The sequence below is a fragment of the Zingiber officinale genome, chromosome 4B (assembly GCF_018446385.1).
Source record: "Zingiber officinale cultivar Zhangliang chromosome 4B, Zo_v1.1, whole genome shotgun sequence".
Classification (NCBI taxonomy): Eukaryota; Viridiplantae; Streptophyta; class Magnoliopsida; order Zingiberales; family Zingiberaceae; genus Zingiber; species Zingiber officinale.
In genome coordinates this window covers 38,116,439-38,128,401 of record NC_055993.1, presented here as the reverse complement: position 1 = coordinate 38,128,401, position 11,963 = coordinate 38,116,439, and the positions used below count along the sequence as shown (strand labels likewise).

The following is an 11,963-nucleotide window of genomic DNA, read 5'->3' as shown; positions in this document are numbered from 1 at the left end:
TTAATTTTTTTACTTAATACTATAATTCAACCTCTAAATGCTAAAGGTAAAATCTTATTGGGGTAATCGAAAGCTTAAAAAAATGAAATCACCTTAGGTGCGGACGAGTCCGTAGTGTAATATATATATAATCGGGTATTTATGTCGTATATCGATAGTCCTTCTATACTCTCTTATATTCGGGTTGAATATCAAATTCTTTATCGGGCTCGGAGAAAATTATAAATGGGTCGGATTTCATATTCTCTGTTCCCATAACTATCGAGTATTGAATGTTCATCCTCATACTCATATCCATTAAAAGATTAGATATATTCTATATTAATAATTTTTCTTCTTTCCATCCAACTTATGATCATTCAATAAAAACATATTAGAATTAACATCATATTATATATATATAATTAAAAAATAGATTAAACATTTATATAGCCTACTTCTAACATCAACAAAAATAATTAGTAGATTTTAGGATAAGAAGATTTTCTTTAATACCAGATTAAATAATATATATCGAATAGGAATAATCATATCTGATCTTACCTAATTATATATATATATATATATATATATATATATATATATATATATATATATATATATATATATATATATATATTCTTTTATTTAGATTGGATATCAAATTTTTTATCAAGTTCAGAAAAAATTATCATCCCTATATGTTAGGGTTGGGATGGAGTTTTATCAAGCTCAGAAAAAATTCGAATGGTTTTTGGTGTTTACTATGGTGATTGGTACCCAGCCATAGTCCAATGGCTTAAAGGGCCATTGTGGACTCAGAGCTAGTAAAGGTTGCATCACATTCTGACACCTAACCAGCCTAGTTTGAAAGCCAACTACACCAAGTGAGCTTGGTGGCTTATTGGGGAGCCATAGTCCAACATCTTAAAAGGTTCATTATCGACTCCGAACTCATAAAGGCCACTTCAAACTCTTGACATTAATAAAAATAATTAATTAGATCAGATAACGTTAAATCTATAATAATAATTTTCTACCGATAATTAAGATAAATCAAACTCTTGACACCAATCATGTTGGTTGCATCAACTCTATTGATTAAACACCTTTAGTTAATTGCCCAAAAGGAGACATAGAATAATGAGAATAATGAGGCTCATAGTTCAGATCATAGTTCTTGTACCGTAGACTAAGACGACATTATATCTTCATCAACGAGAATAATGAGGCTCATAGTTCAGATCATAGTTCTTGTACCGTAGACTAAGACGACATTATATCTTCATCAACGAGAATAATGAGGCTCATTTAACTTTGACTAAATTAGCAAGATATGAGAAAATGAAGAAGAAATGATGAATTGAAGAGGAGAAATGTTGAAGATGAGAGGTAGAGAAGGAAGAAAATGGAAAAAAAAAATGAGTTTAGGATGGGATTTGGAATGATATTGAGAATTTGGAATTGAATTTGGATGGAGAGGGAGGAGTTGTTGGTATTTATAGAATAATTTTATTTAACTTTTAATTATTTTAGACTCAAAATTCACCTTCATGATATTTTTTTATGGGTTTTAATAGTTAAGTGGCAACCTAGTACAGAAACTCCTGTTAATGTGGAGTTTTAGAGAATGATTAAATCACATTTGGATTTGTTGTACGTTATCCTATATTATAGACGGCTATTCAAATTTGTTTATTAGAAATTAAGATTGAGCCGCGCTTTAACTTTTTATTGAGCTTAATTGTACAATGTTGTTGCTCTTATAGCTTAGTTAAATATTTATCTAATTGATGAAACCTATATTATTATTATTATTATTTTTAATATATTATGAATAATTTATAAATTTTATGTATTTGAATAAAAAAATTATAATTAAATTTTATTTAAAATAATAAATAAGTCTATTCATAAATTTTGTTTATAAACATTATACTATTGAATGAATATAAATGAGCTTTATAGAACTAAGATAATAATTTCTTTCTTTTTTTCATCACTGGTTTTCTTATCATATTGATACTGGTTTCTTCAATATGAATTGGAATAAAAATTTTCTTTTTAAAATGGTTAACTCATTGTAAATTAATTTTTAAAAAATAATTCTAGAGTCAACAAATAATAAATTAATATAATATTTTGATGACAAATAGAAAAACTCATGAATCAATATATTTTACATTTAGATATGTTAAATTATTTATTTATTTATTTTTGTTATTGAAATTGGATTGCCCCGCTCTTGTTCGGGTCAAACCAAACAATTAATGATCCACATATTGTGAAGCAAATGAGAAGTTCTATGAACCAATTAGCACATGTACTATTGATATAATTTCTATCAAATACAAAGATATAAAATGTGAAAAAAAAGAAGTTATATGGATGGGTTACAAAATATTCCTCCAAATAACTTCTAGTGTATGATAAAAAGAAAAACCTCCAAAGAGAACAAAAGCTCATATGTATGTTTTTTATGTAACATCTTTTGAGGTTTGTTCCCTAATCTCTTATATATTCTAACAAAATTGAGAAATATAATGAGAGTGGAGAAAAGAAGGCATTTGCCTTGTTAATGAGAGGATTTGATGGACAGAAGTTTGTGATAAATTCCTAAATAAGAAATACAAATTTTGATGTGATCATCAAACTTCAAAGATATCAAGGAGTTAGATCTTAGTTTGTGCTTTTAACAAGAACGAATTTGTATCTTAAAAATCATGAAAGTTTTCACATGTTAATCAAATAGACTTATTCGTGCTTTAATAAATTTTGTTACATTAATCCAAATGTTACGATACTTAATTCATATGAAAGCAAATAAAAAAAATTATCCGTTTGCTAGTATAATACATCATTTTTGGATGTTTGAGGTGAAAGTTACCAGCCTTAAAAAAGGAACTATAGTGTTGAAAAAAAATATATATAACTGATACCTCTAATGGATCAACAAAGATGGCCTAAGTGGCCTTATTCTAGATCATCACACACTACTTATGAAGACCTTTGCATTAAGGGTTTGTTGATACAATCATCCTCGGATCAATGTTAACTAATTTGATTAAGCTTGGATTGGTTTGAGTTTAAGTTTCGATATTTGACAATGAGTGAGAGAAAAGTCAAGTAGGTCAAGGGAGGACCGAATACTTAACTGGAAAAGTTCTAGCTAAAGGTTAGATAACGGAAAACTCTAACTAGAAGTTAGGTAATGGGAGGTCTTAACTGGAGGTTAGACAATAGAAGTCTTAGTGGGGCTAGGCAATGGAAGACCTAATTGGGAACTAGATAATGGAAGTCGTAACGAGGCTTGGCGATGGAAGTCCAATGGGAAAGTTGGCAAGGGAAAGTCCAAGTGGGTTAAGGAAGATTGGGCTCCTGGTGAGCTAGTCCCAATAGCTCAAGGTTGATTAGATATTGGGTAATGGAGAGTCTCGATAGGTCAAGGATGATCAGATGTTAAGCAAAGAGAGTCTTGGTAGGTTGAGATTAACCAGATACCAAGAAAGATATAAATTCAGTGTTGAGAGGACTGAATTCAGTGTTACCAATATGTCAATCGATTAGTAAACCATAAACTCAGATTTTGGGTTTAAGGTTAGGCAATTGATTGGTGTAATCGATTGCCCCAAAACAATCAATTAGTGTAATCAATTGGGTGTATTTTAACAAGAGCATAGTGTTGGGTTGCAATGGTTGCATATAAAGTTCCATATTGAAAACACATGGAAACCCTCCTCTACGTTGATGTAGCTGGCCGCCTTTTCCAACATCTCATCGAAATTCCTTACAGGATTTCTAATGAGATCTCTAAAGAATTCTCCCTCGGTCAGCCCATGGGAGAAGGCACTCATAAGTATTTCTGATGTGGCCGAGGGAACGTCCTGGGCCACTTGATTAAAATGCTTGATGTAACTTCTCAACGACTCGGCAAATCCCTGCTTGAGAGCAAACAAGCAATGATCTGTCTTTTGATACTTCCTGCTGCTGGCGAAGTGGCGCAGGAATGTTATTTTAAAGTTGGGAAAGCAGGTGATGGACCCATGTGGCAGTCCATCAAACCACTTTTGGGCGGAGCTTGATAGAGTGTTCAGGAACACTCAACACTTTACGACATCGCTGTATTGATGCAGCAGAGCCGCGTTTTGGAACTTGCGGAGATGCTCCTCAGGATTTTTGTTGCCATCATATTCCCCAATAGCCGAGGGTCGGTACCCTTTGGGTAGCCTCTCCTCTAATATTTTAGAAGAGAAAGACACTTTCTCCTCTGGCTCCGTCCGACGCTCTTCGCGGGGGACAATATCCTTCCCCTTCTTTGAATCTTTGGGCAATAAACTTTCAGCCACAGAAACTTGGAGTTGCTCCTTGTGGCTATAGTATCCTGGCTCTGGCTGATAATACCCCTGGCCAAGCTCCCTATAGAAGGCAGGGGGAAACTCCATGGGTTACTTTCTCTTAGAACCTCGATCCGAGGCATGAGCTGGCTCCTTAGAAACTTCAGGTAACTTTTTTGGGCGGGAGGAAGTAGTTTATTGTTTTTCAGAAGCCGCCCGCTTCTTAGTTTCTTTGAAGAGCTCATATTCTCTAGCGGTCATGGTTACATTGATTCTGTCTGAGTCCTCCATCGTCACGTTCCGGAACAGGTAGTTGTGTTCCCACAGACGACGTCAAATTTGATCCCGTCCGGAAGCTGAGTCGGATGAAGGTGGGACGCGCTGTCACGAGGGTTGACAGAAAGTCGCTGCGAAGCTGGGTCTATCTAGTACCCGCCGGGAGAGCTTACACAAACGGATGACGGGGGGTGGTGATGAAGCAAGGGTCCTGCGCACACTCAGACGAGCCCACAAGCCGTTAGAGACCAGAAACCAGGGAAAAAGTCCCCAGGTCAGGCCCTCCGACGCTCAAGTCAGGTACTTTTTTCCCATAAAATACAGAGAAAGGACCAAAAGTAAGAGAAAAGTATGAAATGACGAGTGAGCGTACCTGCGTAAGGGACAAAACATCCCTTTTTATATTGCAACGGATGCTTATGGAGTTTGACGGGTGTCAGGGAATGTCAGATGTCAGGCTTTGTCTGGCGATGAATGACACGTGGCGCCCTCCTATAGGTCTAGGAAGGAATCAGCGGGCGGTGAGCACCAGACCGTTAGCATATTCTCTGACATGCAGTGATTATTCCCTGACAGGTTGTTACGATTCCCTGACTTGCTTGTCGTATAATGTATGCTTGCGCCGATCTGTTAACCCTGGATTGGATCCTTGTATCTGCCAGCCTCGACCTGTGGGTGTAGATTTACCTTTCCTGACTTGTGTTTGCCACTTCATAACTCCAGACCTGTATGCCCCTCTCTGTCCTGCGTGTTCTGTTTTGTGAACTCCCGACCTGCCTTACCTTGTAAGTCGTGACCTATTAAGCCTTAGTCTAGTTCTGCTTATCTTGAATCCCAATCTGTACACCTCAGTTTGCTTCTGCTTATCCTGAATCCCGGCCTGTACGCCTCAGTATGCTTCTGTTTATCCTGAATCTCGACCTGTATACCTCAGTCTGCTTCCGTCTATCCTGAATCCTGACCTGTACGCCTCAGTTTGTTTCTGGTTATCCTGAGTCCTGACTTGTACGCCTCAATATGCTTCCGCTTATCCTGAGTCCCGACTTGTACGCCTCAGCCTGCTTCTGCTTATCCTGAGTCCCGACCTGTACGCCTCAGTATGCTTCCGCTTATCCTGAGTCCCTACCTGTACGCCTCAGCCTGCTTCCGCTTATCCTGAGTCCCGACCTGTACTCATTAGTATGCTTCCGCTTATCCTGAGTCCCGACCTGTATGCCTCAGCTTGCTTCCGCTTATCCTGAATCCCAACCTGTACGCATCGGTCCATGTATCTTATGCCGCAATGCTATAAGTCCTGACATGTATCCTTGGTTTGCACATCCCGACCTGTGTGCGCTGATCCATGTGTGTTGAGCTGTAAGGCTATAAGTCCTGACCTGTATCCTTGGTTTGCACATCCCGACCTGTACGCTTCGATCCATGTATCTCATGCCACAAGACTATAAGTCTTGGCCTGTATCTTGATTTGCACATCCCGACCTGTGTGCGTTGATCCATGTGTTTTGAGCTGTAAGGCTATAAGTCCTGACCTGTATCCTTGGTTTGCACATCCCGACCTGTATGCTTCGATCCATGTATCTTATGCCACAAGACTATAAGTCTTGGCCTGTATCTTGATTTGCACATCCCGACCTGTGTGCGTTGATCCATGTGTTTTGAGTCGTAAGGCTATAAGTCCTAACCTGTATCCTTGGTTAGCACATTCCGACCTATGCGCGCTGATCTATGTATCTTGTGTCGTAAGGTTATAAGTCCTGACCTATGATCCTGGCTTCCGAGTTCCTACTCGCTATACAGGCCTAACCTTAGGACGTCGCCTGCGCCCGACTCATACCATTTTGCGACTTTGAACTCCACGTAGGCCGAGCTTTTGACCTCCACATAGGCCTGACCTCTGACCACCCCGTGGGCTTGACTTCTGACTGCCACATGGGCTTGACTTCTGACCGCCACGTGAGCTTGACTTTTGACCATCCCATGGGCTTGACTTCCGACCACGTCATCTCCCTGACCCCACGATCATACCAACTAATATTTAAATGAGGTGAAATATCAAGTCTGCTTGATCACTTTAATGGAGCTAACTAGAAGTGGTTCTAAACTATTGTAGCAATCACCGTGATATATATGTCTGTATTTTACTGTGGAGGTGATATATTGGATCGCTTGAGATGAACGACGTTATATTTTACTCTAATAGTATTGTAGCATATATATAAGTCTAGCTTTATGTGATTTTTAATTATGTTTGATAAATTTTAATTAAATTGAAAAAGAATATTTTGATACAGCAGCGCTTGATATATATATTAATTTTGATTAACTTAAAATAATTTTGTTGTACCAATTATAATGGTAACTATAATAGTATTAAAATAAGGGTGTGTAAGAAATATAAAGGATTCCGTTTTGATATTTAAAAAGGGATGTTTTTTCTGACAAAAATAAATATAAAGATTTCCTTTTAATTTTTACCAAAGGACTTTGGATCTTACGCTTGAGCTTTTAACTCCAGAAAGGAAGATTAACTTGCTTCACATCTTAACGTCTGTTTATCAAACACAATAATTGTGATATATTTTTTTGTTTAGCATAAAAAGTACCACTATTTACACTAGAAAAAAAAACAATAGTATTTACACTAGAAACCTACTATTTATCTTTTCTCTGGATTTGTTTCCTTCATCATGGAAATTGCTCATCTTCTTCCAAGCGTCGACGCCAATCCACTTCAACATCTTGACCAGCTTTCAGAACCAGATTGCTCTGTTGCAGGTCCACTCAACGCATCCTGAAATACAATCACCAAGGAATTAATATTCTTGATCTCCTTCATGATCTTCGTATATATGATCAATCAGCACAGATGACAGAGGTGAGAAGGATTAAGCTTACTCTCTCAGAAAAATGGCTATAAGCGGACGACGCCGAGGCCCCGAAAATGGAGTCCTGCTGGATGCTGCCCTCTGCAAACTCTCTGAGTCTATTCAGCTCTGGCAGTATCACTTTTCCAAGGTCAGGCCTCTCCTTCCTCCTGAGTTCAGAGCACCTGAGCGCTAACTTGGCCAAGCTAAGAGCCTCCTCCACCGGCCAATCGGGCACCGACGGATCCAGCACTTGCTCGAACGTCCCCTTCTCGATGGCGCTCTCCACGCAGTGCGTCAGCCCCATGGGAGCTTTCCCCGTGACCAGCTGAAGCAGAATGATCCCGATCGAGTAGACGTCGGACTTGGTGCCGAGCATGCCGCTCTGCTGGTACTCTGGGTCGATGTAACAGAAGGTTCCTGCCGTGGCCGTCATGCGGTACTGAGTGACGCTGTTGGCCACGGAGGGAGGGACCAAGCGGGCAAGGCCGACGTCGCTGATCTTGCTCACGAAGCTCCTGTCGAGGAGGATGTTTCCGGGCTTGAGGTCTCTGTGCACCAGCGGCTCCGGCTTGGTTTGATGCAGAAAGAGGAGGCCGGTGCCTATCTCTGCGGCGATCCGGAACCGGTGCTGCCACGGAATGGCCGGTGTGTTCCCTCGCCTGAGTAAGCGGTCCTCCAAGCTTCCATTGGCCATGTATTCGTATACGAGGCAGCCGTATTCTGGGCAAGCACCGACCAGTAGAACCATGTTTGGGTGCCGAATGCAGCACAATATGTCAAGCTATTTAGCCAAGTAGTACCAACGACAATTAGATTTACTATATATGTTTGGGTGCGGAAGCTTGGTGTTAGTAGGATAAAAGATCTTGATTGTTAATTGTTGTTGTATGATTTTGAAGAATGTTACCTCTTGATGAAACTGAGACATTCCTTGTGAACAATCTGGACGCAAAACCTTAATAGCAACAGGTGTATGATCCAAGAAGCATTTGTAAACAGGGCCGTAACCACCTTCCCCAATCTTCCTACTTTCTGCAAAATTTTCAGTGGCTTCTTCTATCTCCTCTATCGCGTACCTTCTATACCTGACATCTCTATGTGGCAGAGCAAATGCATGTTCCGATGCTTCACTTGTTTTGCTGTCAGTTGATGTAATAGCAGATTCTGCAGCCAGCCGAGCCTTTTCTAAATGTCTCTCTTCGTCTCTCTTCCAATGCTGGAGCACCATTGCCTAGAGCAAAATCAAATGTTCTGAGTACACTACACTTTTGGAAGAAACAGACAGAAAAATTAAATTACCTTTCGTGTTGCAGTAAGTGCGTCTTTGCGAGCGGTGTTATACATGTCCTTGGTCTGCTTAAGTTCGAACTTCAGCATTCTTAACTCCTCTTCCACTTGATCCTGCAAGTCGCAAAGCCATGCACATGCCTTTTATCTATCTTGTATTTTGATCTCAGTAACCATATATTAGACTCACAATTGTCGAAGGTGATGAGCTTTCTTGAGACAGAAAAGAAGATCCAACCATTGATTTACTACTTACAGAAGACCCATCACTCTCTGCCATGATAATCTCTTCTTGAGATTTTGTTGTTGGAGCACGCTTTCCTCCTCTGTTAAAAGGTGTCCTGATTGAGTTTGAAGATCGACTTTTAGTCGTAATACATATAAAATTATCTTAATTTTCTATAGAAATTCTTACTTGATCGAATCATTCTGTTTTTGTTGATTCCGTGGACTGTCTGCAGCCTCACTTGGAACTGGAAAATGCAATATCTTCTTCAGTGATGGAACTAGCAAAAATAAAAATAAAAAATTGCAGTGCACTAATGCCAGTCCCAGACAAGGGTCGAACATTGCAAAAACACAATAATTTTACCGTTGCATCAAGACTTAATAAAGGCACATACCTTTTATATCGTTCTTATTACTTTGGATCTGTATTGGATTAGGTTGGGCAATTGGTTGGCCTTGGACTTGAGCCCTGAAAGGAGAGATGGCCGGCAGCAACCTAGTGGCGTTTCTCACGAAGGATACTTTCCCCTTTGCGATGACATAGACGGTGCAGAATTCAGGCACCCCTTTGTAGATTGAGGTACTAAGGTCTGTGCTTCTTAATGATCTGAGGAGAACATGAAAAACATGACTTTTTTTTCGATATCAAAGAATTGCCATGTCACAAAACTACTCAAGTGATCCAACATGATGACCTAAGAAATCCGCTTCTTGATGCACCGACCACTAGCTTCTCGACTCTTGCATTCGAAACAAATTCTATTATTGCTCGGGCAACATCAATGCCTTCAATTATGACATCCTTGCACTGTACCTGTCCAAGAATACTCGAGTTGGATACATACATTTCAATCGACTTGTACTAACCTTTAAATTAAAGATGACTTACATTTTTGCGCGTGCAGAAACATCGAAAAGGACTAATTATCTCCCTTGTGATACGGGCGACATAATTGGCATTATCTAATGCTACATTACATCAAAAAGAGAATAAATATGGAAGTTACGGTTAGTCCAACTATTGTTCATGCAAATTAAGTATAAGGTTGAAGAAACATATACACAAACATGAACTCTTGGTATTGACATGGACGAGTGTGAGGTTGTCTTTCGCGGTGATGAGATTATCCAAAGCCCATTTGAAGGCACTTTGGCTATTTTTGTCTCTGTCGACGGCTATGGCTAGCAATGGAGATGCCTGAGTGTGTGACATAATGTTGTAATATTCTGCATATATATTCAGGTAAGATCCTTAGCTTATAATCATTCTCATCGATCAACTCTATATATGTGATACAAGAATTGAGCATTGAGGGAGCTTAGTTACCACTTTAATTAGGTCTCTCTCCTTGATATCTTTGATGTTTTCTTTGCGAGATAGGAACAGTGTAGAGATGATAAAGTTGCAAGGTTTCTCTTCTTTGTTTCTTTTCAAACCTTTAAATTCTTTCGGTGTGTTGCCTTTTTTATCTTATGTGTGTGTTTAATATTAGACGGTCGAGTCGTTAGCCATTGGTGGCAACTATAAGGAGTTGGAATGACCGAAGACAATATATTGTTATGGTTGTTTGACAAACATACAACATTCCAAATAAGATCAGTCGAAATTAAATTTGTTTAAGGAAGAATTCCTCATTGTGTATTTTTAACTTTGAATATAAGTTGGAGTTGAGAACTATTTTTAATTATCAATTGGTTGTTGATAGACAATATTGGTATGCTTTCCTTCTAAGTATAGTTGGTTGAACTATTTACTTCAACTTTAATTTTGTTTTTTTTTGTTTTTCTTACATTTTTTGATTTTTTAAAAAATATTAATGCGTGTACTATATTTCATATCTTTTAATTTTGAACTACAGATCAGTAAATATTCATTTTCCCTATATTTTCTATCATATATTTTAAATTTTAAATTTTAAATTTAAATTTTATTTTTATTAGTTATTTATGGTTTCATTTTCTGATGTTAGTGACCTATTCTTGATAATACAAATATTTATGCCTTTGTAATTATATTAGAATTGTTGGATAAACGCCCAAATTATTTTGATGTATTTTTTAAAAAAGTTTAAGTTAGATTTATCTTGTGTTTCTACTGCGCGTTTTAATTGTTCAAGAACTTAGCAAAGTTCACATGAAGATTAGAGAGCTCATAACTCGACAAGGTTGAGTTGTGTTAATATTTGACATGACAGAGTCAAGTTGGAGGATTGAAACGAGGACCCTGAGGTGATTAGTGAAGGATGGTTGAAGCATCTAAGAGATTGGAAATTATTGAGGAGGACGAGTAGTATGAAAAAATTGCTAATTAATTAAGACCTAGAGGTTATGCTAACTGTGAAAGATTACGAGTAATTTTAATCTTTAGAGCTCATGATTTTGGGAAGCATCATCAAGAGGTGCAAAACTATTTTGTCTCCCTATTGGTTCGTAGAAAGTCTTTGACCAGGAGACAACAAATTTTGGATTATTATATATAGTTAAACTTTATTTTGTATCTGATGCGGTTAGACTTTTTAAGTGGTTAATCATATTTCTAAGGGTTAAATTTTAACTGTGATGTACCGTAGAGATTTTTCTTTAATGAAATGATAACTCTAAGAACGTTGATTGTTTGGATGAATTTTCGTGAGTATTTACCGATTTATTTTGATGATTGACGGATGAGGGAAAATTTTTATGATGTCTAATTGATCATCTCATTAGTTAGTTCGAAGAGTTAAAGATATAAATGATCAAAAAACAAAAAATTAGATATCTATAAGTCAAATCCCAATTACTACGAAGTATTGCATATAATTTTTTATCCGGTATGACAACTAATAAGAGAGTTGTTGGCTACTCAGTGACTAGACTAGTCAAACAATTGACAGGGTTATATCTAATTGACGAGAGGCATTTTAAATAGAGTCGTCAGAGTTTGTATGTGGGTGCACGAAACCTCTTGTGATATTGTTGTGATCAAGTGCTTGAATTAAACAACATCCAGGGT

At 37.9% G+C, this 11,963-nt stretch overlaps 1 protein-coding gene across 1 annotated transcript; it reads right to left on the bottom strand.

Annotated features, from left to right (window-relative positions):
* Positions 1-7,216: 7,216 nt before the first annotated feature.
* On the bottom strand, positions 7,217-10,184 carry LOC121978211 (U-box domain-containing protein 51-like). The gene is made up of 10 exons (XM_042530588.1): positions 10,040-10,184; positions 9,861-9,940; positions 9,667-9,785; positions 9,367-9,578; positions 9,159-9,216; positions 9,000-9,084; positions 8,756-8,857; positions 8,364-8,687; positions 7,485-8,237; positions 7,217-7,380 (listed from the first exon to the last, which is right to left on the bottom strand). Exons 1-10 carry the CDS (start codon positions 10,182-10,184, stop codon positions 7,321-7,323), a joined length of 1,938 nt encoding a protein of 645 aa, XP_042386522.1. The 3' UTR covers positions 7,217-7,320.
* Positions 10,185-11,963: the final 1,779 nt, after the last annotated feature.

Excerpts from the sequence above, each read along its gene's own strand:
- LOC121978211 (XM_042530588.1), bottom strand. The coding sequence starts at position 10,184 with ATGTCACACACTCAGGCATCTCCATTGCTAGCCATAGCCGTCGACAGA. Across the intron at positions 9,786-9,860 it reads GTTTCTGCACGCGCAAAAAT|GTACAGTGCAAGGATGTCAT; the intron begins GTAAGTCATCTT and ends ATTCTTGGACAG. Across the intron at positions 7,381-7,484 it reads ATAGCCATTTTTCTGAGAGA|GATGCGTTGAGTGGACCTGC; the intron begins GTAAGCTTAATC and ends ATTGTATTTCAG.